At 40.3% G+C, this 27,326-nt stretch overlaps 2 protein-coding genes across 4 annotated transcripts in view; one reads left to right on the top strand and one right to left on the bottom strand.

The window, feature by feature from the left end:
- Nucleotides 1–23,338, top strand: part of LOC110859373 (roundabout homolog 2) — a 102,056-nt gene extending 78,718 nt beyond the window's left edge. For all 3 annotated transcript variants that reach the window (XM_035859312.1, XM_022108320.2, XM_035859313.1), the window contains 17 exons: nt 3,608–3,649; nt 3,715–3,763; nt 4,074–4,133; nt 4,615–4,661; nt 4,747–4,839; nt 5,286–5,552; nt 9,320–9,853; nt 12,157–12,767; nt 14,292–14,544; nt 15,546–15,661; nt 17,287–17,378; nt 17,457–17,731; nt 18,835–19,184; nt 19,462–19,540; nt 19,742–19,836; nt 19,968–20,592; nt 21,270–23,338. In XM_035859312.1, the coding sequence (XP_035715205.1) occupies nt 3,608–3,649; nt 3,715–3,763; nt 4,074–4,133; nt 4,615–4,661; nt 4,747–4,839; nt 5,286–5,552; nt 9,320–9,853; nt 12,157–12,767; nt 14,292–14,544; nt 15,546–15,661; nt 17,287–17,378; nt 17,457–17,731; nt 18,835–19,184; nt 19,462–19,540; nt 19,742–19,836; nt 19,968–20,592; nt 21,270–21,445 (3,764 nt within the window). In that variant the 3' untranslated portion in view covers nt 21,446–23,338. The remainder of the gene's footprint in view (nt 1–3,607; nt 3,650–3,714; nt 3,764–4,073; nt 4,134–4,614; nt 4,662–4,746; nt 4,840–5,285; nt 5,553–9,319; nt 9,854–12,156; nt 12,768–14,291; nt 14,545–15,545; nt 15,662–17,286; nt 17,379–17,456; nt 17,732–18,834; nt 19,185–19,461; nt 19,541–19,741; nt 19,837–19,967; nt 20,593–21,269) is intronic.
- Nucleotides 23,339–25,299: 1,961 nt separating this feature from the next.
- LOC110859371 (protein ANTAGONIST OF LIKE HETEROCHROMATIN PROTEIN 1) lies at nt 25,300–26,661 on the bottom strand. Its single transcript, XM_022108319.2, has 2 exons — nt 26,093–26,661; nt 25,300–26,028 (listed from the first exon to the last, which is right to left on the bottom strand). Exons 1-2 carry the CDS (start codon nt 26,546–26,548, stop codon nt 25,300–25,302), a joined length of 1,185 nt encoding a protein of 394 aa, XP_021964011.1. The 5' UTR covers nt 26,549–26,661.
- Nucleotides 26,662–27,326: the final 665 nt, after the last annotated feature.

Here is a 27,326-nt window from a genome sequence, read left to right as displayed (position 1 = left end):
CATACGATTTCAACAAATGCAAAGATTGAGGATACAAATAGTGTTGACTTTCTGTCGGAGCACTAAGCATCCAGATTATTACAGTGTTTTCCTTCGGTTTGTAGAATGGTCATAGATTAGTTTGTTGGTAGTTAGCAGAATCGGCTTCAACGTGATCCTCCTCCATCCGCCTCGCTTTCCGAGCATTTCCACCCGCACCACTTTTTTACGTGCGAGGGTTTAGGGCTGTTTGGATATAAATGAACGCGAATGCTCAACATTTCATTGAGATCGTTGCATTGCATTTCTCTCAAGTGGAGCAATTCGGTTTTTACCTCGGGAGAAATTTAGTGTTTTGGTTTATCAAACTTTACCAAACCATTCATCTCCGTCTGCTGATCCCAGCTACTCAACATCAACCACTCTGCCCGTCGGCCTTGTCTTCTTCATCGTCTTCTTTTGGCCAGAAACAAAACGGATGGTTTCCAGCATTTGAAATTTAAATGGGATTGGATTCACATTCACGCTCTTCTCAAATGGCTATAAGCCATTCTCTTGCTATACAGCTAATATACAGAGTATTAGCTTCATCCATTCGGCAGGGACTAAGCTAAAGAAAGCCCGAATTATTCCGTCACTATTGAATTGACTGTTCGGCTCTCCTATTAAACTGTTGGCTGGAATGGCTCAAGATTGAATTGATGAATGCCTTGTTTACGCATCAAATTGACTGGAGAATTGCAAATTTTATGCATGGCTGAACGAATGAATGGCATCGTTTCCAGTATTAGACAAATGTAACGTCCCACTAGCCAATAACAATAACTCTTTGCTCAACATTTTATATTTCTCGCCTTTTTTGTGCCAATTCAATTTGGCCGAAATGGAGAGAGAGAGAGAGAGAGAAAGTGTGTTATGAAATTTGACGCGTGTAGTAAGTCCCAAAAGCATTTCATTCTTTTTCATCCACACCGAAACATTTGCGCTTGCTGGTCTACAAATTTTGAAATGTATGCACGCCTCACTTTTTCCATGCACTGAAAAGTTATCCATGCCATTCTTCCTCGACAAAATGGAGAAGAATGCTTTGTTGGTTAGTTGTGGTTTTGTAGATAAAATGCCTGTGACCATTTTTTGATGCAAAGTTACTAGTTCCTCCCTGCAAATACTTGGCTAACCATCTCTTTGTTTTTCTTCCTCCTTATCTCCACTACTTGAACTACGGTAGACAAAAGAAAGGATGGCAACGTAAACGTAACTCAGCCACCCACGAATGAAACAAGAGTCTTTTGTAGTAAATGTGGTGGTGTGGGTGAATGAGTGACAGGATTTGGCATAAGAAAGTACTGATCTTATCCTCCAATTCACCCGTGTAAGTTTATCTAACGTGCGCACATCCTTCCATTTGTAATATACGTACTGTGAACGCATGTGTGTATGAAAAACATCCACGACTGGCACAGCAGTTTCCCTTACGTATTTAGATCATGTGTTTCCTTTCACATGTAGGAATAATTATTGGTTTCATTGACATTAGTGAGATGGGTCATGGGTCGTGCTACTCAAAACTTGCATCAACAAAGGCTGGATGACCTCCAAATCAACAACAACTAACTTTAGTGAACCCTGAATGGATCAATTCACCTAAATGGTAGAAAATGCATGTCCTTGCTTCTATGCACCAGAATAGAGAGAGATGTGAATTAGGATTATTTTCTACTTAATTCATTCATGTCTCCTTGCGGGGGGCCTTCTCAGTTGTGAAATTCCACTCGAAAGCATGTAGCAACACAGAAATTCACTTTGGTGTGTAGTTGGATAAGACCATTACAAAGATTAAAAACAGGGTAATCGTGTACACCACCCGGAAGGATTAACTGCGGTGCCCTGGACGTTTATCAGGTTTGGAATTGGCAGGAGGATGTGTCCATGTCTGTCTACTGCACTTTTCGGATTGTCGGGACTTTGAGTCCTAGGAAAAAAATCCAACCCGGTTGGGTTCCTCTTTCTGTCCGAGATTCCAGGTGTTTTTTTTTATTTCGTTCGTTTCGTCTGAACAACTTGGAAATGTACGTATGTAGGCATAACATGGTTATATATTTATTTGTGGCCCTGGGTGTCAGCATTGGTTCACTGGGCAGTATGTTATTTTAAAAGGCATCATTTTTGGTGTTCAACGTCATAAATAAATCCCCTTGTTGCCGTGTTTTCCATGCATGGATGGCTGAGAGAGGGGTAAAAACCAATGTCGTGCCATAAGGTTAATTTCAGGGTGCGAGTTTATTGGATGTTTCACGCAGATCACCTGAACTCATCATCCTGCTAACTATTTAGTACTCACTCGCAGGCATTCTTATCCTTTCTTTCTGATTGATGATTGATCCATTTTCATTTCATTTAATTTTCACTGAAGGTGGATTAGTCATCCTCAACTTAGAAAAAGTTGGATATAAGTTGGAACATGAGTTGAATGACGAAGTTTCTCAGTTCACCTTTTGTGTGGCGTGAAGTGGGTTGCATTGCGTTCGTACGTATTTTAGCGTAGCGTGGCTTAATGCGGTACTTTTAGTTATCGGATCTCAATCGCCTAGGGTCATGGGTCCCCTTTTCTATACACATGCGGAGGCCTTGTGATTGACAGGTTCTCAATGGATGAGCATACGAGTGATGGGCCATGCAATAATATTGTTGTTCTGGAATTCATGACTGGATGATTTCGTGCTTTGTGCATACCTGCAAACTTATCTGGCCAAGTACTCGCTGAACAGATGTCGAGCTTATCATAAAATCTCCATGTTTAGTTGACTTGAAGTTGAATCATATACACCGAAGTATGCAAGTATATCTTTCTCTCTTCCATATCTGCACATAATCACACAAATACATACGAATAAACTCATGAGACTTGGTAGAAAATGGACCCTTTTCGATAATCTGACACTTGGCACACCAGCGAAGGATTATGGACACACGCATTTGATACAACTGCATATGCACGAGTTTTTCAGTTGAACGTCCTGTTGATGACATGGTGAAAAGGGTTGATGCATTGTTAAGATACGTATTTGATGATAGGGTGAACAATTACCAATGTTGTTCATCAAACTTGAAGTGTACTTGACTCAAGTGGACCCTGCATATTTATTCTGCCATCTGGCACAAAAATGAATTTTGTAGCCTATGCTGATGCACTTACACACACCACCAGACCAAACAATTTCATATTCGAGAATGAAATTGAAAAGGAATTCTCATTCAGAAGCAATAATTGGTGTAATTCAGTTAGAACATATGGTATCAGGTGTTGGACTCATGATTAAATCATGCTGCTGAACAGTTACAAGTGCACCATATAATTACCATTATCATGCAACTGAATCTGTAGCTCATTATTGATGCCAAGAATATGTATGTACTTTCAGAAACAAAGTTCGAAAAGACAAAATGAATAAGACCAACCTAATGTAATTGGGAAGCAGATTTTGTTTAAATTTTACACATTTTTACAAAAAATCGGTCCGGACCCCGAAACCGAGTTATAATGTTTCCCGTTAAGAATGATGTCACCAATTCCTTTGGGGTTTAATGACTGTCTGTAACACGAATTTTGTTTTTGTATTTTTTCCAGTTATCCGAGACGATTTCAGAGTTACGCCACAAAACACCAAAGGTACTAGTGAATTACCAAATGACTATATTATAATATATCTAACTCCTGTCTATTTTTTCCCATAGTACTCGTTGGTGAAACCGCAGTATTTAAGTGTCAGCCCCCCCGTGGAACGTAAGTATCTGGTCACTTTAGTTGCTTTTCTTTTCGTTAATTCGTTAATTTATTCATCTGCAAATGGTCCAATTTATTATCCAATTCGAAACTCACTTCATCGAGTGATGCACTTACTTGTTAGATAAATAGCAAGATTTACAAATGTGTCCTTCGAATGTGACAGCCCACATGCAACATGTTGTAAAATATTAAAATATATATATAGATAGTCTATTAGTCTATTCCTACTTTTAGATACATGCATTAATTAGCACTACATAATTTATTCTTGTAATACCATCTTCTTCATAATTTATAAATTTTTCAGGCCTGAGCCAACTATAATGTGGCATCGAAACGGTCAAAACGTGGAAACCCGAATGCCCAGGTAAGCAAAGTGGAAGCAGATAATAATGTCCAAAGTTTGCCAATTCAGTCCCCTCCTTTGGAAAATCAGGTACAATAAAAAGCAGCTGGCGACGAGGTGGAGGAAAAGCGTTGGAGTTAATCTAAAAGTTTTATTGGATCAAAGACTTTGCTTCTCCGCCGCCGCCTCGGAATCAGATAGATAAAGTCGAGGAGTGGAGTTGACTTTGACTTGTTGGTTGTCCTCAGGGATCACATAACACCAGCAACTCTTATGCTTATCCTCGACATGAAAGTGCCCTTAGCACTCCAATCCCAACACTTTTTTCCGTTCTGCTCCATTGATCTCGTTCACTGATTCTCCACTTTTTTGGGCGAGATTAATGGTTTTTAAAATTTAACCCGAAAATCTAGATCATTCATTCCGATTAGAGCTGGAAATTTGAGACGCGTCACGCAGACACATAACCAATGCTAATTTATCGCTTCTCCTTGCTTTTCAGTGGTAACGGACGGATTTCGAATGATATGGGCAATCTCGTCATCAAAGGTAGCTTCATACGTATAAATATAATAGCGATGCCCATATAATGGAGTCGAATATGCATGTGGCCATTAATAAAATAAATCCACAGATGTGAGGGCGACTGACGCTGGAAGGTATCAATGTTTGGCCATCAACATTGCGGGAACAAGAACGACTCCTGAAGTCCTTTTGAGCGTAAATCGTAAGTTTCTTATTCTCTCATTTCCCTCATCATAACGATCATGAGATGGCGATGAGATGCAGTCGTAGTTGTAATAATACGCAAAATTGTGCGTGTTTCTGTTGATGCTGTGGTAGATTTGGATGGTTTGTCAGTTGTGGTGTACAAATACGTACGAAACGAGAATGAATGACTTTATTCAGTAAAATGACGTGAAAACACGACCTCAATTATTCCAAATGAGCACGTCGTACTTTCGATCCGAGCTCATTTGTGTTTAATGGCAGCAAGTTTGCTTTTATCTGAACAAATATTCTCTTTTTCGTCAAGAGATTTCATGTCAGAAACGGAAGTTAGCCGGAAACCAACCGAACGCATTATTCGGACAAGAAAGTTTACGTCTCATCTCATTTGCCAAATTATTGGCTACTTTGCCTACTCACAATGTGCTTCTTGTTGATTTACAGAAAAACCATACTTTAGTCAGCAACCCGAAGACGTTACCGTTCTCGTTTCTGAGGACGCGAGCTTGTTGTGCGACGTGAGAGGGATGCCCCCACCCGAAGTCAGTTGGTTCCGCCAAGACAGCAACATGCCAAGTGGTGGGAGGACCGAGCCGATCGATGGGGGATTGAAAATAAAAGAAGCCCGGATGGAAGACGAAGGGATATATTTTTGCCAGGCAAATAATGATCTTGGAAGTATACGAGCCGCTGCTCGACTCACTGTTCATTGTAAGTAAACCAACTTTTCACTTTTAAACTCTGGCAAGTAAATTCAGGAGAGAGGAGAACATACAGATTGTAAAAGTCTCTCTGCATTCGGAGCAAGATTCCTCCCTCCGTTAAAAATAATGAGATCGTAACTCTTAAATATCTTACTTCCTAACTGAACTGAACCATGGCGAGGGAGTAAAGATGTACAAACTAAGCGGAATAGTTAAAGTCAACCCGTTCTTGGTGGAAATGCCGTTGTGACCTAATAGACTGCCGCGCTGGTATACGTACATTGAGTTTTTGGTGGGGATGAGCTTCAGGAAGGGTTCCCGAACATCGTGTTCACAATTTTCGTGAAAAATAAGTAGAAACTATTAATTGAATGAGCACACTATCAGTTTGGTCAGGTGAATTCGTGTTCAAATTGTCATTCTTAAAATGGGGAAGACTGTGAAATGTTGTTGAGACGCATATCTAACTAATCTTGAGGTAATTAGGTAAAATCTGGCACACGATTTCATGTTTGATCCCCCACTGTGAGTTTAACAAAGTTTCTTTTCCAGTTTTTTATTACGAGTTGGGTACTGGAGAAGGAGGAGGAAAGATTTAATTTGATCTTATCCTTGGCGTAATAGAACTAATGGAGAGCTAAGCAGAGACTCGAGTTGAACTTTTCTTCTACTTTTTTTTAACTGGTAACTTCTTGTAGTTGTAGTTTTCCATTATCGTGCAAATCCTTGTCTCATCCGTTTCTTACCGACAGTTTCGATCCCTTCTTGAGCAGAGTCAACAGTTTTCGACCCCATCCGGTCCACATTTTCCTGCTGCATGTGGTTTTATAAATGACGAATGTAAGCAAGTCTCAGGCATGTAATTTACGTAAAATGTAATGGAGAATCGATTGATGGGACTGGAGGGAAAAGAAGAGCAACAGCATTAATTGAGACGACTGGAAATGTCCAGTAGAAAACTTGGCGTGGCGTGTTTGCGTAGTACACTTGCATATATTCAAGGAAGGCTACAACTCCATCATCACGGCATTTACCCAAAAGAAAACAGATTAGTTTTCCCTAAACACAATGGTGTTGCCTAGATAAAGAGATAATTTAGCCTCCAGTGCCAGCATAGCACATCTCGTCAAGATGAATGGTTGGTTGAGCTTGTGGTGATGGCGTTTATTATCTCGTGTCTGCCATGGGACATTATGCATTGCATAACCTCCTCAACCAACAACACAATGGTATCATTCCCACTATCACGAGTCGTAAATAAAACAGAGCGAACACAGCGACACCACCACAAACAGAGACGGAGACGATTATAATGAAGACCAAGTTTTAGCTCTCCGTTGGGGCTTTCTTAAACTGGAGAAAGACACGATGAAGTGATAAAACGATGAATGAAGTGACTTCCAACTCTTCTTCTTGGTCAGATAACTCGTTAGTGGCACCGAATCCAGAGTGAGTGCGAGCAATGTCGTCTCCGAGGGTGAGGAGGAAACCAAGAGCAGTTATTAAAATAAAAGCCACATTTTTCATTATGAACCAAAACTACTCAACCATTAAAATGCCACTCACTATATACATCCACACTACATGAAAGTCTCTCCTATCATCATCAGCAGCAGCTAACTACATAAACACACACAAGAGTCAAGTTCAAACTAAATTGTAAGTAAATCATTGTGCCGAGTTGAATAACTGTCTCGTTCTGAATCAACAGAAATTACGTTGAGTGTAGATTAAATGTCTCAAGCGAGACCTTTTTCTACTTGTAAATTGAGACATTCTTCCAGAAGCAAATTTCATGTGAAATCCTCAAATCCAAATATGTATAATGCTCCACTAAAGATAATGATAACCAAGTTAGTTTCACTTTCAACAGGCTATTAATAAATCACATACATAGCTTTGGTTGGTGAAGATATGTGGAATAAGATGTGGTACGAATGGACGAGATTAAAGATACAAATGTACCTTGGAGTAACTATTAGGTAGAATCAGACGTTGTCTGCATTCTATCGCACAAGTGAAGCGTTGAACCCATAGTTAAAAGGTTAAGTGCAATGGGATATCCGATTTCATTTATTCACGTCATTTTTTAAACTATTCAACATCAAATTGTCCCATGTACGGGAGAAAGATCTACATTTTCCCATTGAAATGGGTTATTGAGACATTACCGCAAACAATGATTTAAGTCTTGTACACACTGACAGCCATAACTGCTTCGTCATGCATTCAGTCCGAGCTTGTCCCACCTTTTTAATTGAATAATTGTGAATAGATATTAAAGGGAGGCTACCACTCGGACGAAATGGGAAAGGAGTGTCTCTCAAGTTTCACATTCGAGTCCATCCATTCATTCCAGAGAAAAAAAGAGACGTGGACAGGCTTCGAAACGTGACGATCGTTGAATCATTCACACGTCGTCGTTGACTTGGTGGTAATAATAGGAGGCGTGTTAAGCGGTGATGTTAAGTTCGGTTAAATATGAGATGCGTGAATTACCATTTCTTCAGTCATTTCATTTCCATAATTTACGCACCATTTAGATGGTAATTGACCAAACTTTTTTATTTTTAGTTTGCTTGTGTGCATGAATTCACTATTCTGTTCAGAGTGGACAGTAATACGCGCTGGTGAAAAAAAACTTGCATTGTTTTATAATGCACCCTTGACGCAATGCAAAACGCGCTTCAATCGCAAGCTGTCATGTCGTGTCAATTAAATTGGTTTCATAATATTCCTCTGGACAAGACATATAAAATGTAAAAACCAGCACTGAAAACGCATTTTGAGATTCTTGGTCTTGTTAAATATTACTGTGATTCGTTCTTCTTGGTTGTTGGACGGGCAGGGCGGCTGGGTGGTAGAAATTTACATATCCCTCTGCTGGGAATATGGCCATGATTGTTTGAAAACTTTTGTCGTCAAAAATCATTTACATGCCAGATGGTTGGGATTTTGCTTGTAGAGTATTGTTCAATATGCATAATGTGTGGTTCAAGTATGTGCTGCAAATTCTCGAAAGTTGGTTTCCACAATTCCCTTCATACGTACATATTTCGTCGTATATGTGTATACCATACTTATGAATCCGAGCTTATTATAAAATCTCCAACATGTCATCAAAAGTTTCCTCTGAATTATGTTTCTATATTTAAATTCCGTGTGCCAAGTTGGACACATGACACTTGGTTTTCTAAGGAAAGTTCAAAAAACCTTTTGCCATCGCAATAGTGTGAGCAGGCAGGAGAAGGTAACATGTACAATTGTTCAATATTCAGTGCATCACGAGTGCGCCGTTAGCAGTGATAAATGTTCCCCTTTCCTAATTTCCAAGTGGATGACGAGAGGAGCACAATTTCCTTTTTATCTCAAGATTCTCCTCCGTAATTCAGCTCCTGTCCACCGAATTACAGAGACGGAGGGGAAAGATTTTGTGGATAAATGCACTTTCTCCAATTCTCCTGCTTCGAAACGAAACATGTTTTCCCCACGCACACACGTGATCACAATGTGCCGTGCCGCGTGAGGAAGTGACACAGCCTCGGGAGAAGTATTTATGTGCCCCTGGACACACACTGGGGAAAATAGGATGGAAACATTTTAAGATTTGATTCCCTGCGTAAAGCCGTATAAATTGCAATTTCAGAGATAACAACAATAAAGCATGCTCATGTAATACAAAATGATTCCTCTCGATCTGGGTTGAATCAAGGTGACTGTGAAAATAAAACAAACTAATGTTTTTTCCTCTCTTTTTTCCGGTGGACTTTACAGCAAGGCCCAAGTTTACAACTCGACCACGCGACGTGCGAATTGGATTAAATGGAGTGGCGAAATTCGAATGTGCTGCAGTAGGAAGTCCACCTCCCGAGATTCGTTGGAGAAAGGAGGGCTCCACGCAGTACTTTCTCCCTGATTCTGAGGCGAATTCTCGAGTGCAGCTCCAAGGTCCTGAGGGAGTCGTACTTCGCATTCAAGGAGCGAAGAGGGAGGATGCGGGTGTTTATGTATGCTCTGCCCTAAGCGCTGCTGGGTCTCGAGATAGCATCGTCAGATTAGAAGTCACCTCACACGACCCACCGCCAATTATTAGTCACCTCCCCACCAATCAAACCCTCCCCATCAAAAGCATGGCCACAATTCCTTGCGAGGTGGGTCCATCCAGTTCAAGTGGTGGTAGCGCAGCGACGATTGGACCACTCCCTACCGTGAAATGGTTAAAAAATGGCATGGAATTGGAATTTGATGCTTCCGGAAACAATGGGGGAAGAATTAATATTTCGCCAAATGGAACGCTTCACATTGGAGGTAAGTCACGATACTGCCCAATAGCTGAAACCTAAGTACATACATATCCGAGTATGACCGCTGCACTACATATCACGCGAACAAGTTTCACTAATTCAGCAATTTTCTGCTTACTTTCACTTTGCTTTTTGGGAAACATATACACGCTATAGCTTTACTTCAAAGCTGCAACTTGTACTCACTTGCACACATATTACGAATGCTTCTAATTTGTAGTAATAACTCAAACTTTTATTTCTCTGGAAGAATTCGACAAGAAAATATTTAGTTTTCTTAACCAATTACAGCTGGAAAAATGAACAGTGCAACATGCGAAAATATAGTTTGTGCACATGGTACGATACTGAACTGATACCATTGCATCACTTTAAAAATTGCCATCCTGTCTTGATCACGTACGATTTCTCGTTCGAATTTGAGCTCAAAATTTGATACTTTCTCCAGAATATTTTTGGAACAAATTACAATTTAATTCACATCGCATGTACTCAAAAACCTTTTGCTCACACGAGAATCATGCAAGCTTGGAAATAAATATCGATTACTCGTTTGAAGTTTAAATTTTTATGCTCCTTCACCAGAAATACTTCGAACATTATGATTAAATTTATTTGAGTCAATTTGCTGAAACGAAGGAGCACAGATGTACATAGGAGGACAAATTAAGTTATTTCCACTTTACATAGCACATAAAAAAGTCAGATCAGTTGACATGGGACACATATTAATAGGTTTATCAATTTTATGATGGGTACGTCTGTGCATGTGTACAATGAGAGTTCAAAATATCCACATCCTTCCATATCAAGTTTTTATCTGCGCGCTTTCTCTCGTGGACATGGATGGACGTCGTTAAAGCAAAAGTTATTGCTTCGATTGACCCCTTGTTCGCCACACACCATCACAATTGCAGCTTGGACTAGCCATCCGTTTGTGAAGTTCACGAACTTGACTTTTTGTCGTGACGAAAAGATGGAATGAAATTGAGGAAATGCAGTTTTATGGTCGTGGTGCACCACTTGGCAGTACCATTCCGGTAATTGACTTTATGGCAGAGCAGTCACATCAAACCCTTCAACCGTGGACTCATATCGACTTTGTGCTGGTGTTTTTCTCTACGGCTGCTAAATAATGTATGCTCCCTCAGAAAATCCACTGCTCTGGCCAAGTCATAAATTTCTCAACTGATTAACCACTCCAATTAAACTAAATCTAACCTCCACCCCATCGTGCATTGTCAGCTCATTGCAGAATGCACATGTTATGGTGTGATTCGGTGCATGTGCGTATCGACCATCATCAGCTCGTAATAATTCCGCTAAACTGCATTTTATTAGGTTGCTCATTTAACAATTATTGTTGTGCACTTGACAAGTTTGATCATTCGCTTTCAAATCTCCATTGAAGGGTCCAGTGGTAATGCTACGTAGCACATTTGAGTTTATGGATGAGGATCATTACTTGGAGAGCATTTCGTCTGTTTCGCTTTTTTCCATGCTTTGTTATTTTGTCACAAAATTTATAGATCTTCTTAAAATGACAGAGTATAGCGCACCTCTTGATTTATTGTTCAGTTCTTCTTTCTGAACATCCAATTTGGGAGAAAAAATCGAAACCTGTCCAATCTAGTGCAGTGAATTGCACCGGCCGCCATCATCATGCTGGTTGGCGTCTTATTCTTGGTCTGACAACTCCATTGGCGACGCAAGAAAAGTCCACGCAAAACTAAGCCGTTCGTCCACTTGGCCGGTCTTGGTTTCCTTTTACAACCAGTTCACTACTGCTGCTACTATGCTACTACTGCTCTCGTAAACTTTGTACTTTCCTCACAATCAGCCTCTTGTATCCTCTTGAACCATGGGCACAGAGTTCCCCGAGAGTGATCGTGGTCATTGTGTTTTCCTTCCCTTGAAGCTGGACGGATCTCTCCATCTCTAGATTTTTAATAGTGCTATCTATAAATGTCACTTCCTAGCCTCTCGCTCTCCTTCTCTGCTTTCTTTCTGATCAAGATAACGCCTTGGACAACTTCATGCACTGAACAATGACTTGTCTCTATTTTTCTCCTTCGTCCTGTCATTTCGCTTTAGCCATATCCCAATGTTTTTATTTATTTATTTATATATACACAAATTATATATGCTTTCATACTTTTTGTTATACATGCTTGGCCTATATGTATTTATATAGTTCTTCGTTTTCACTCTTTTCGGAGTGTGTAAGAGAACCTGGAAAGTTTCACAGAGTCTTTGGTAACATGGTCGAGTTGGTTGACTAAGACAAAATATTTATCTCTTGGATAGATTTACGATCCGTGGACGCGGGGCAATATACGTGTGTGGCCTCGTCTTCATCGGGGGAAACGTCGGCTACGGCCAGTCTCAATGTGGAGTCTCCAACAAACCCCAACATTGCGTTTCATCGTACCAACCTCGCCCTGCTCCCACCACCCCCATCCCAACCCATTCTAGTCAATGAGACGCAGCACAATTCGGTCACTTTGTCCTGGACGTGGGCCATGAACAAGGTGGCCGTCCCCACAAGGACGCAGCCACTCTTGGGCTTCAGTATTGAAACCTTCAGCCCTGATCTGCAGTCTGGATGGATGAGCATTGGGGAGCGAATTTACGGAGGGACGCGGATGGGGGAGGTGATAATTCACACGGTGGATGGGCTCAAGCCAGACACGACTTATGTGTTCATCATCAGGGCGGAAAATATGGAGGGTTTCTCGGTACCTTCGGCAGCCTCGGATTCCATTAAGACGAAGCCAAGACAAAGTTCGCGAAGAGGGAGTGCATCTGGAGCGGAGGAGTTGGACGACGAAGCAGCAAGAAATCAATTATCTGCCAGTGATATCGAGTTAATTAGTGCGGAATCAGCCTCATCAACCTCCATCAGGATTTCCTGGAAAGTTAGTCTCCTTACTTACTTATCATTATTGTAGCTGTAGTTCCAGAACAGATCCTGTCTCACTAATTCCGATGAGAATTCCTGATGCCCTCCACGATACATACACGCAGTTGCTTGGGTTGGAAGGGGATTATAGGCTCGCCTTCTTCTGGCCAGGAATTATATCTCTCTATTTGGTCACAACATGGTGGCATCCAACCTCTCATGATCTGATTATAATATTGACCTTAAGCCCTGTGCACTAAGCTGCTTATTTTGGACGAGGATCTGTATTTCTACTTTGAATGTTATTGTACACCCAATCTAAGGAAAATGAGGCTGAGATGAAATCGGTATTTAGATTTCACAGCTCCATAAATAACTGGTTGATGGCTCTATTGTACGTATTTCCACCAAGACAGACTTCTCACCACCACCAACTATGTCTTTATATTACCATGATATTCACTGATACACATTGATATTTATATACGAATCAGTGGATTATTAGGACCAATTTTCCCAAACTGCTGTCATTCAGTAGTTTAATAATACTGCTCTATCAACGTGATCTCAATAATGAATGTCTCAATCCACCTTCTTGTTAGACGGATGATGTATGTATTTATGGGACTAATGGCAGGGAGTAAACGAATGAGCGAGTTTTCCCCACAAAATAAAGGACCTGACTTTTCGTGTCCCATCCCATTGTGTTATTATTGCATTTGTATTGTGTGGGACCATAAGTAATCACATCCAGAATCCCGAGCAGATCCAGATCCACCCTCCTTTTACCCCCTCGCTCTGTCTCTCTGCTGTCTCTGCATTGTAAACGTAATGGTATTATTTATAAGGCATTAAACAGCCATGGCTCATCAGCTCCATCCGTTCCCTGTCCATTTTATTTTGATTAATTACATCGACTCCTCCAGAGCCACATTTATATATTTGTAACCAACCAAACCACCCAACATTCCGTCAGAGTCAGGAGCAAGTCAAGTAGTTAAGACCTGCTGCAACCACGCCATGACTCGCTTTCCCCTTAATTATGTGATGATACTTGAACTTGTGACGTCCCTCAGGATATTTTCACTCCGGATTGGATGCACTAGGTACTTCATTCATTATGCAGTTTCAAAACTAACTCAGTCAGCAGACGATGATTGGACGAGGTGAAATTTCAAATCCAAGGTTGAGATTTGTTTCACTGCAAACGCATTCATCCAGCGAGTGAGTGAAGGTACTCCGTTTGGAATGAAGAATTCCTCCTCTCTCGTTTACATCGCTATCCGCTAGCCTCATATTTTATTTATAACAATGACGAACGAGAAAGCTCACATGTTGAATAGGACGCTGTTGGTGAAAATATTACAAAACTCGTCGAGTTCTTTGAACTAAGCTGCATTTATTCCGGCTGAAGTGCAACCATTGCATTTCTACCATGAATTAATAAAAAGTTTACAGGGGTGGATAAATATTTACTCAAATTTGGCTTAGGTATGTATAAATATATGCAAATAGTACTTAATCACTGTGTATTTTCCAGGGCATTAAACGTACGTGGCGTGGGAGCAGTGAAGTCGGCTACTATATCCGCTACCGTGAGATTGGGGAGGGACTGGCCTTCCAGGGGTTCAGTATTTTGACCGTGGTCGCCCAAAAGAACGACTTTGACGTGTACTCCCATGTTATTCAGCATTTGAGAAAGTCCAGCAGCTACCAAGTGTTCGTGTCCCCGTTCTACAGGAGCGTGGAAGGCCAAGCGTCCAACACTAAGATCGTCTCTTCTGCTGATGACCGTAAGTAGTTTTCCTCCATTTATTATTTACTCTTCTTCTGGTGAACGTTACGAGTGGATGCATGTACACATATTCCATGATAAATATTGATGCACCCTTCCAGTCATAAATCACTCTTCGATCGAAATCTTTAGAAAAAACCTGACAAGACCTCAACCACAACTCTAAATCTCATCCCATCTCGGTTCCCTTGACTTATTAGTCCCACAAAGAAGCATCTTGTGTTGGGCTGAATGAAGTTGCTCAAGTTGAAAAGCGACCGGAGGCTCTACATATATATACACGCACACTATTATTACGACAATATTTACCATCCATTCCGAGCAAGGGAAAACTCAAGAGCGATGAGTAATTATGATGTACCGTGAAGAGCCCTTGTCAAAATCTTGATAAACTTCATTCGTTATAAATTGCTTCGTTGTAAATTTAATGGTTGATGCTGTAGAACAAATACTCTGCATGTGGATAAAAGTATAACTGTACGTGCTATAAATGTAGATTTACTGTTATCATGTCTAAAATGCAAGCTCATCTCTTGATTACTCACGTGAGACAGAAATGCATTCGTTAGTCTAGGAAGCATTAATGCAAGTGCAGTGCATCCCATCAATCCATGACTTGGTGTGGGTGGAATTGGGAGGAGAAAGCAGCAGCATCCGCAAGAGGATAGATACAAAACTCATCTGGGCTCATTTCCAGAATAGACATAAAACACGACAAATTCACCGGCGAGACAAATATTTCGCAGCGCAGGAGAGACATCCCCCACGAAACATGGCTGGTTTAAAATTAACGATAAATTTGCCCACATCCTGGATGAATTTCTCCCCTCGTAATGCTCATATACTTTGTGTCCACGTAGTCTTTTGTCTCTTGCTAAATGCATTAACATTTTCTCCTCTGTTGATAAGCACACGGAATGGTTAGCGAGTTTGGGGTTGGGTTTAGTGTTAGTCGGATTCAATGAAACATAATTTAACGTGCGTAATTATGTATTTCAGGACCATCTGCCCCACCGCAAGCTCTCTTGATCAAGATGATGAATACTACGGCGGCGTCGGTGAAATGGTCACCACCGCCCCTGGAGCAACACAACGGCGAACTCAAGGGCTACCGGGTAAACTTTCTTTCTATTTCTTCACCGCCTACGTACTTTCCCTCTCGCTTTATTATATCGAACCACTGGCTTTTCCTTGATTTCACTTACACCAGCAAGACCATCCTCTTGTCCATCTTACAATCTAGCTGACCCAATGTAGTTGAAGCTCTTCATAAATTCACCCATTGTTTGAGCTTGTGTAGTACGTATGTAGGCAGGATCAGGTATTTCGTGATGGTGCATTCTCCTGTTTTAATGTAAAACGGGAGAAAGTCGGAATGAGGAGGAAGGAAGTATTTATTACGTTTTTCTATTGTTTCCTCCTCCTCCACTCGGTTTAATGCATATTGCATCACACTAACATTAATGGTCACGGTGTTGCACGACGACGTTTCCCTCCAGTCTTGTGTGCGACAGAAGACAATGCCTATTCGAACCATCCAGCAACCCAGCGAATAATGCCTTTCCCTGTACCGAGTTAAATTAGGAAAACACTGATCTACTACTCTTCGTCTTCTTCCCCCTCTGTTTCCATTATTGTTAATCAATGAGAAGTTTCTCTTCCGCATCCACTACCACTTGAATTTTGAAAAGCTTCTTGTATTCTTCCCCCTCCCAAATTCCACGAAAATTCAATGCGAACCTTCCCACTCTCTGCAGATCATGTGGATGAACGGTGAAAGTTAGGTTTCCGGGGGTGTTAATAAGATTTTTATGCTTTTTAAAAAAATTTTTGCGGAACTCTTTTAACATGCAGATGTGACAATTTGATATGGTAATTATACAACAAAATTGTCTCCAAAATGTTATATGTATTTACAAAAACCAGATGAAAAACTATTTGGGTCATATTCTACCGGGTGTACACAATGTATGTACGTTGCATATCCATTCTACTCAGCATGATCATATTGCTACATATTTCCTACACTTGAAACACTCTCAATAATTAGTTCAAGAATGCGGATGAAATGAACATGATCTCGACCTACAAATTAAAAATTTAGAAGCAAAGTCAGACAGGAGGAGCACAGTGTTGAGGGTTATCAATTTTTCAGCAATTTAACTTTGATAAAACATGATATTCTTTCCTTCGAATGCTCAATTTTAAGCGTAGATCTGGCACTTTTCTTCCTCCATAAACTCCCAATCTTTTTCACTGGGTATGTGGTTTTGTACACACACAGTGCTCAAGAAGAGGCATGGCAGGAGTGGAAAGCGTGAATAAAGTTTTACGGCATACTTTGTCGGGCCGTAAATTTCCTCGTTGATTTAAGACTGCAGAAAGCAGTGGTTGATTGAACTCTTACGGCGTTGGATGGTGCGAGCATTTCTGAGATGCGCAACCTAAATAGCATTTTTACCCCAGACCGTGACCACAAGCTTGTGTTGGTAAACCGAGACTACTCGATGTCATAAAATTGTGCAGCTGTACGTACTCTCTACGCACTTTAATTTGGTGTTGGGTACTTAATGAGATTCTCGATTGGACAGTATAACTGATGACCATGCTGCTCTGTCATTCGCATGCACTGTACTATTTTCTCCTCTGCTTTCTCTGTACTAGATTTCCCTTCTACGAACCTGCGATAATTTTGTCTGCCAAAATATTAATGTGTTTTGTAAATCTACTTTGTGAACAGGTCGAAGTTCGTGGAAATGACTCGAGAATTCATGCTGAGATGGATTTTTCACCCAACATTTCGACCATAGTTTTAAATAACTTGACCCTCGGGTAAGTGAAAGAAGTTAAATGGGAGAACCATCAGTGTGCTCTCAGAACAATGTAAATTATGTGATAAACTCTTTTCAGACGAGCCTACTTCATTCGCGTGTCCGCTTTCACCTCGGTGGGCTTGGGTCCTTTTTCTTCCCCCGTCGAGGTCACAATGGACCCCGTCCTGCTGGAGGGTCGTAGGGAGCACAACGGAGTGACGGCGGAAGATGGTGGCGGAGCTTCCCAGATTCTGAAGGAAGTTTGGTTTATCATCCTGATGGGGTGTCTCCTGGTCGTCTTCTTCATCCTTCTTTCAATTATCCTCTACACCAGGCGACAGTCCCACGGGAAGAAGGACCACCATATTTCAAGTGAGTGGCTCAACTTGCCTTTGTTTCATTATTTTCTGTGTCATTGTCAGCGTCATTACTTGCACTTGTTCAGTGGGAAGGAGCAGAATGGTGTTGGTGGGTGGGTGACAACTGACGGCCAAGTTCCGTCCTCTAATTCGGATTCTATACGTGCCACCAGTATATACTCTGCAGCAGTCTAGCACTCAATTCGGCCTAAGAGAGCACTTTTAGATAGATACATACAGAACTAACTACCATAAGCAAGTTGCTGAGAGAAAGAGAAGTTGGTGGAGAGAAACAGTTCTCTTGGTTTTGATGTTGAGAAGATTACTTTGCCATTAATTTCATCAGTCACGCCACACTGGGTGAGATGATTTCAATTTCGAATATGAAATTATTATCTCAGCTTGCGACCAACTTTTTCTCTTCGCCCCCCAGATTCATTGTATTTACGTATTCCTGCGAGGTTAACTAACTCTTTGAAATGTACACTTACTATTTTTAACTTGACGTGCATTTTTTTGTGTACATTAAAATCGTAACAGAATTCTATTAAAGTGTCATGAATAATTTGGGACGATCTCTCATTTTTCTCACGCTATTGTTACCAATATCCTCCCACCGCCTGTTGTTGGCGATGATGTAACTACACTTGACTCATTCTCCCTCTGCCTATGTATGTACAATTGATGGCAAAAGTATGGCTTCATTGTCCTCCTCCTCTTCTCCCCAAACAATAGAGAGACAGCTGGACATTAAAAAGCAGTAAAAGTTATGTTTCGAGAGCATAACTCGTAAAGAGGTGTTCATTAAGCGGTAAGATTTTATGCTTCGGCGACGAAAATTAAAGGGCAGGAACTAGGCAAATTATTATTATAGCCAACAATGAACGAAAGAAAAGGGTTCTTGCTCTTTCGTCAGGTCCACAGTACATAAGTGCATCGTGTTACTCTGCCACACTGTTGCCTGTTATTAACGGGTGGAGGGTACTTAAACTTTCATTGCTTTAACGTTTGCGCATTTTTAAACGATGACTTGAAGAATAATAAACTAATGGTTAATTACATCAAGACATGGAACTGCTCATATTAAAATATGTTGTCTTCTTTGTGCATTCACAGGTGTGGTAGTCGCCCCGCATACTGACTCTCAGTTTGTGAGTGGAAAACAAAGTTTGTGGATTGATCAGCGATGGAGACCGTCAGACGCGTCTGATAAGGACTCAAACAGGTCTGAAGCCAAGTTGTTGAGCAATCACCACTTGATGAACGGCGAAATGACAGAGGCGACAGATTACGCCGAGGTGGACCCACAAAACTTGACCACTTTCTACAACACGACCAGCAAAGGAGGCGTGATGATGCAAATGCACCCACAATTTCTCCACCAGTACCAAGTCCAGCAGCAACAACAGCAGGATCTCACGCCCTATGCCACAACTACCCTGATTCAGCAGAGAAGACCAAATTACGTAAGATCATACAAATTGAACTTCATGCCTGGGTAGTTTTCACACAACCTTTATGAACTTTCAAGACATGCTGAGTAAACTCATGAAATAAGCAGTGCTACCTACTTGGCTACTGAATACAAACCAAATAATGTGCCTTGAATATTTTTGAATTGGTTTTGGTGTACAAACAAACACTCACGTTTAGTTTTATGCAAAATCATGAAACCATGCACTGAAGCTATCTATCTAATTGTGTCAATCGGACCAGTATTTTTTAATTTGATTATAATTTCAGGATCCACTGCCATCCAATCCTGTGTCTCTGGCCAAAAATTTGATGAACGAAAGCCGAGAATCGGATCAATTCAGTTCGGGTGAGTTGAGTCTCAAAAACGTAACTTTTGATTCCCCACACAGCATCGGTTTTTCTACGAGGAATGATTATTCGTACTCGATAAAGCAGAAGAATGAAGAAGGGAAAGCATGGAATGCTCTTATCTATAAAATAATGTTTAAAATTTGCATGCAAATGGCGTCATTGTGGTAAATGCTGATTTTCTTGTGATTTGTTGTAGGCCGATCTAAACTGTCCATGGGGTCCAACAATTTCAACAGATTCAAGTCAGCTCACGCTTCCCCATCTCCGTCCCCTTCAGCACCCATGAAAATGGTATGGTGATCTGATATCGATAAAAGCAATTTGCACTAATTGCAACACCCACCACCAGAATTTGGGTGGTTTGTGTATGGTTCCTGGCATGGTGTTCTAATTTCACGCTCTAATTTCTTATCTTGCCACAGCTCCCAGCATCCGCCCGTGGTGGTGTTGGATGTTACCCCAGTCCTGGCCCCAACCGATCTCACGAGCAACCACTCTCCTCCCAGTATCATCATCCCTATCATAATGCTCATCATGTAACGGAGAACCTTTATCATATCGGGGAGATATTCAGCCCAAACAAGTCAGCCTCGGTAAATAATAGGCTGTCAGAAGCAGTGTATCACCAAAGTGGCGACCCCGAAGACAGTAATTTCCTACCCCAACACCCCTTAATTGACAGAGAGATCCAGTCCTCCCTCCCAAGTCTGGCTTCTGATTCGACATCCTGCAATTTATATGCGGAGGCGGAAGATGTGATTCCAAATTCAGGAAATAACTATTTCAGTGGACACAGCAGTGGTGGCAGTGGAGGGAATAATAGTGGCAGCAGTGGAAATTGCAATCCAGCAGCTACGACGTGTGGTCCAAGACCCACCAAGAATTCACGATGTACTTCACCTGCCTATAGTAGTGATAGCTTTAACAGTGCCAACGGCAAATCCGGTAGCAAAAAACTGTACAATAAAGGAAATAAGAAAAAGTTTGACAATTCATGTAAATCTTTGGAGCGAAGACATCTCGCCCCGTTACTACCTGGACGAATTGGTATGTCTTTACTCCTTCTATACGTATCTCTAAATGTTCGGACTGGGTATTAATGAGCTCGCTACTATCTTAATTACACGCTTTTACAACCACACGCACTTGACCACCAAGCACTTTTTATAAATACATATATAATGAAAACTACTCTACAACCCGTTTTACTACATTCACGTTGATACTTATGTACATATGGGAAATGTGCTCTGACTGAAAATCTTTCATGATCCGCTTTCTAATTAACTTTTGTAGTAATCTCCCACAGTGTAATGTTTGTAATTAACTGTACGGCTCTTTAGATTAAAAATCTACACACGCAACTTTCATGTCGTTAAAGAGCTACATATTGAGTATGTAGAGTAACGCAGTGGATTTTGTAGAAAAGCAAGGAGTTCAACTCCCCGATTTCTTGTAGTCCCATCCACGACTTCTGGAGGTCGGTTGTGGGACTAGGGTAGCTATCCTTTGTTCAAACGTTTGCATCCGAGAAAAAGTTTCAACCCGGGTAGGCAGGAGGCGCTCTGGGTCACACTGGAAGTTTCGAGCTTTTACTTTCTACCCTCACTTTCACTCTACACTTCTTGCCTAGTCTTCTTTTTATTATCTGATGCCGAGTTTAGTACCAAGGTTTATTTTTGGATGGGTCGGCTTGACTAATTTCTTAAAATGTTATATTGCAGACGAGTCCTCCTACTCGAAACCCGCATATCCTGAACTCAACGGATTCCAGAAGCTGTCCAGGTTTCCACGTCCCACAATATCTCAAACTCAATTGGATAATGAGTATCCCGATTGGCAACAAGACTGCTCCCCTGCAACGAGACTTCCAAAATCACTCAAAGAGTCGAACGCATGACATTTAGGACATGACGCAAATCAACCGGCCATTATTTCTTCCAATGCAACAATGTCCTCCACCCATCTCGCTTCGACCTGCTTACAAAATCCGCGGCCATCGCTGCAATACCAACAAGATGTTGAATTACTCTGGACAATGATGAACTATGGCTGCGCTGCCAGCAATCCTAATCAAGGCTCATTTTCTACTTTTTCTACTGCTGCTGCTTCCCCAAATAATCTCAACACTTGTCCGGACTCCAATGACATGATGATGAGAATGACTGCTGCTCCAACTGATTTTGATTATCAACACCAGCATCTTCACAGTCATCATCTTGCCCAACACATCGTTCAGCACAACAACGGCCAACAAAATGTGACTCCAGGAAAGACAAGGGCTTCCCATGGCAGTTCCGGTGGCGGCGCAGTGCCGACGACTCCGTCCCAGTTAGAATCATCTGGTTGGATTTGACAACAGTGATGATGATAGTTTTTTCGAATGTCATGATTACACGGATCCGACTTCATTTCGACTATTTCAACCACCACTTTTTGTAAAAGTCGTCTCGTGACAGATTCAAGAAAATCCATCCAATCCGAATCAATTCATTGTTTGATGCGAGTTTGTTCCATCATGATCATCCTCTCAAAAAAGCTGTGTTAGTTAGTTACTCTACTACCACTCATGTAATCAACTTTTTTGGCATGGGATGGACCCCTTCTTCGAAATGGCCTGAACCAGGCAATTTCTTCTCATCATCAAAGTTTAAAACTTTTCTCATCCTTTGTTTTAGAAATTTCGTTGATTTCCCAACGAACCTCGAAACTAAAGACTTTGGAATAGCTGCGAATATTGAATCTTTAAAATTAGGCTAACTTTTGTCTTCTCAAGGAGAGAGGAACCGACGAAGGAGAGAGCGTCTTATTACATATTAGCCTTGTCTAGTCCCCTTTTTACGTTTCTAGAACGGAGATAACAATGAAATTAAATTAAACAAAGTAATTTAGCTAATGAAATGAAAATTGTGTAAATATTTATCCTGCTGCTGCTACCGTTTCCTTTGATGTTTTCTATACATTCTATGATACTCTGCCCTCATTATTATTATTAGTTTCAACTATCAACAGGATTTTTCCTTGGGGTGTTCCACATAAATATTGCACAATTCTGATATTGTTAATATTGTTCAAAAACAAAACTGTGTTTCCAAATTCCTTCGTGCAATTCCAAATTCGTGTTTCGTAAATTAAAAACACTTAATTCATCTCAAACTTTTTAGACGGTGATAGATCAAAACTTTCTCTGGGTGTGTCGCATTTATGATATTAAAAGCAATTAATTTACCGCAAGTCAAATAACCACTGCCGACTGATGTGTTTTTCAAACCTTTTGTATTTCTTTAAAAATCATATCAATCGAAATGTCACAAACAAGCCGTTCAAGATAAAACGTAATAAATGTGTAGACGCTAAAAAATGTGCTGATGCGTATGTTATGTGTAGATTTACATGTTATTTGTATTTATGCATTGTAAATATCGAGTGGACTATCAACTAGTTAACGTAAATAAATATGTAAATGTACATATGTATTATGTGCAACCTTTTGTAAATTTTGTAAATAACGAATCGTAACAAATGTTTCTGGTGCGTGTTACATACTTATAAAATACAGTTGTGTTCTAGATTATGCTTCATTTTTATGATTTACATGTAGACGTTGACCTTACCGAATGATATTGTTCAAGCGTTAAACTTACTCGTATTTATGCTGGCTCGAATCGCTTTACTTAAATCCGTAGAGTAATTTAAACATAGGAATAGTGGTAGATAGTAGTAAATAGCGGTAGATAAACTAAAGTTATATTATTTATCAATCGAGTATAAAATAAATCAATTCGCAAAATGATGCCGACACGTTGACAATTACTTATTTCCAGACACACCCATGTTTTACATCAAGGCTTTGCACTTGGAGGAATCATTTGATGTCATTTCATCCGTTGTGTCAATTAAACGACTTTTGCAGACATACATATGAAAATCCGGACTTGGCGAATTTAGAACAATTGACCCTTCATTTTTAAGTTTGCACAATTGGCAACGAAAAGGGCGCAAGTTAAAGATATGGGTGCCGCGTTCTGTATTGATAAAAGATTTTGAATCATAAATATTTGCATCCGCCAACTAATTGATCGTCCACTCTTCACTATTTCTAATGCATAAATATAAATAACCTGTAAATCTACACATGGCCTCGATTCTCCCCTACCGACATTTTCCGCAAACTCCAATTGTTTGCAGGAATGTAGAAGGCTGTGCAAGTTCCTCTCAGGCACTATCTGGAATCCGAAAGTTGCCATCTATTTCGCATCTCCATTCGAGAAACATTGAGGGAACTCACGTCACAGTTGTAACCTTCGTAACTGCGTAAGGTTTGTAAGCTTACAAACTTTAACAAACTTTTACACACATTTCTAAGGAAAATTGACTTACGAACTTTTACGAAACTTACGCACTTCAAAAGCGAGGCAATTCACGCCCTCCTTCGTAACTACGTAAACAGCGTAAAATCCGTAAACTTACAAACGCTTACAAACTTTTACAAAAATTGCCAAGGAAAATCACTTTATAAACTTTTGTAAACTTACGCAGCTCACAGGCGTCTTTTAATTTTGTAAAGTATTTTGTAAACACAATTTAGGGAAGAAAAAAATTGTTCGACACTTGCACACGTTTCATTTTGTAAATTTTCTACAAATTTTCTATAAATTTTCTACACTAGCAAGACTGGTTCTGCGACATATCATCGTGTCAATTCTCATAAATTATGGCACCCAGAGGAAAATTGACGAAAACTAAACCAGTGACCTCGACGCTGGAGGAAGTCCAGGACGAAACTCAAAATTCTGGAAGCACTGTGAAGAAGAAACCCACGAAAGTCGTTCTGAAACGCCGGAACTGGTCCGAAAATGAAAACCGCAAAGTTTTAAAGCATTTGTTGGACGTAATTCAAAAAGGGAAACAACTGGAAAAGCCTAATGCTACGATATTTTACAAAAATATGATAGAGTTATTGAAGTTCGAAAGCTGCACGGATCAGCAACTAAAAAATCAGGTGCGAAATTTGAAAACGAAGTACAGCAAAGCTTTGGAATGGCGAAATAGGACTGGTCAAGGCGTGCTGGAATTAGAAGGGGAACAATCTGTTAAAAGTACTAAACTATTTTTTGCTCCTATACATATGTATGTATACTTTGACATTCTTGCTTTCCCCAGGGACGTCCACTATTCGACGAACTCGATGAAATTTATGGTGAAAAAGCTACATTCGACCCACCACATCTTCACGATTCCTCCTCGGGAACTCTTCAAGCACAATCGTGGAGTGATTTTGGACGAGATGATGAACTGAATGCTGAAGATGAAGAAATACCGGAAACCGAAATTAATGTGGATGTTGAAACTGTCTCCCAGAAGCCATCAACTCCAGGGAAATTGATCGCAAATAATCTTACTTCAGCAAGAAAAGACCTCGGAAAACGAAAGCACGCTGATTCCGGAATATCTGCTTTAGCTGAAGCGTCCATAATTCGAACTGAACTTCAAAAGCAAGAGATAATTTTAGCCAGGGATAAATGGGAAGAAGAAAAAAGACTAAAAAATTTGGAATATGAACTGAAATTGAGGCAGTATGAAGATGAACAAAAATTGCAAGAGAGAAAATTAGCTTTGGAAGAATTGAAATTACAAAATGAGATGGAAATATCGCGATACCGAATCGATAAAGAATACAGTTTGAAATTGGAGTTGGCACAGATTAAAGCAGAACAAATCTAAGGTTTATTAATGATTAAAATGCTGAGGTAATCACATCATGTTGAGTTTTCCATTAACAAATTGAAATAAAGCGTTGCGTTTGTAATCATCCCCTTGGTCATGATTTCCTTCTTGGGCATCATCATCAACTTCTATATTAATTTCCTCCGATTCAGTAAACGAGTCCTTCAGAATGTTGTACAAAATAATACACCCCCTGATCCACGAACAAGCCAGCGTGTGTCCATTTGACCTATCCACACGAATTCGCCATTCCTTTAAACTCCCAAAAGTTTCTTTAATAATTCCAAAGCAGCATTCTATCTTGCCACGAAATCCCGATAAATACTTGTTAAATCGCCGTCTCTCCGCAGTGGTTCCAGTTGACGCATTATTTTTGAACGGTGTTATCATGTAGTCCGTATTTTTGTAGGCTGAATCCCCGGCAATCCACTGACCTCTGTCCAAAAATTTTTCTGGATTTTTCCCGATTTCTGAGTTAGCAAAAACTCTAGCATCATGAACCGAGCCCGGATATCCGACAAAAATGCTCCTGATCATCTTATTGTTGTCACAAACGGCTTGCAGTTGGATGGCGTAACGCTGCTTTCGCGTAAAATATGACTCGGGGTCATCCAGTGGTGCTTCTTCAAGGTTGATGTGAGATCCGTCAATATATCCAATACAATTTGGAAGTTGGTCAACCATATTCCTTGCAATTTCCAATCGTTCGGTTTCGTCTGGCCATCTTATCCAATCTTTTTCTAATTCTAAAATTGCCTGAGAAATACATATTTTTTTAGACACTCCTATCAACTTCATACTTGTGAAGTCTATTGTGTACCTTTAGAACTCGAGTGACCACTTTCAATATGGTACCACCCCCACCAACTCCAAACAACGCTGCCGTAGTAGATACCCCGCTTCCGGTTCCGTCATGCCCTAACTTATGAAGTGTTATGGCGAGTTGCTGGTCGACTTTTAGTTGTTGACGACTGTTGGACTTAAAGACGTTGCTGTTTTCTATCATCCGCAGAATGAGAGTGAAATCCTTTCGAGAGACTCGCATAAATTTTTTGAAATAGTCGTCGGAGTAGTTTGGCAAGATTCTTCGGAACCAATCATCTGACTTCGGGACAAATAATCGTGGAACAGAAAGACGGTACGTAGAAATGGTCAGAACATCATCTATCGCGTTATCGAAAATGATATCTGCCTGTGTAGGACTATTTATTATATCAATAAATGCAGCTTCACAAATTTCTTCCATTAATTTCCGTTTTCTGGAAATGATCGGCATTTTGTTTCGATTATCAGATAAATTTTTACGAAAATAATTACAAAAGTGAATTCACGGGAAGCTGTTTGTAAACGTTCGTAAGTTTACGGATTTTACGCTGTTTACGTAGTTACCAAGGGTGCGTGAATTGCCTCAGCATGTTTTTGGTTCGTAAATAAAAGTTCGTAAATAATTCAAGTGTTTGATATTTGCATTTTCGGTTGAAATTGTCTTAGAGATGAATTGTCTATTGTAAATTTTTCATCATCATGCAAATTAATTTAATTACTCAAACAAAAGATTGCTCCAGCGGAAAATATTGGTCGCTATCCGACCAGCCCCCAAATGTCAAATCCGGGCTAAATTGACACACTTCATCCAGTGGGGTGTCAATCGATCGGTCTTGATCATACGATCATTTTGGTATATTATAGAATTTTATGACTTAAGAAATGGCTTTGTAATTCCTGAAAAACTGATATTTTGGGCAAAAAAATTCAAAAATAATTGCATTTTATTTGGTCTAATCTAGGATAAAGTTGGCTAGCAACATTTTGATGACGTTTTATGTACGATATTTTTTTCACTAAAAAATGTTTACGAAAATGTTTACAAACTCAACTCACGTCAAGAGTGTGTAAACTTACAAACCTAACGCAGTTACGTAGGTTACGAACTTGACGTGAAATCCCTCATTATTCTTTGTGGGGAATGAGATGGAGAACGAGGTTCAAGTGCTCGGCGGTGGTTGAAGTAGATGGACTTCTTCTCGGGATCAGTTTTTGAGGAGTCGACGGAG

This window comes from Folsomia candida, unplaced genomic scaffold (genome assembly GCF_002217175.1).
Source record: "Folsomia candida strain VU population unplaced genomic scaffold, ASM221717v1 Fcan01_Sc025, whole genome shotgun sequence".
NCBI lineage: Eukaryota > Metazoa > Arthropoda > Collembola > Entomobryomorpha > Isotomidae > Folsomia > Folsomia candida.
Note: the sequence above shows the minus strand (reverse complement) of the source record. Positions and strands in the feature narration are given on the sequence as shown.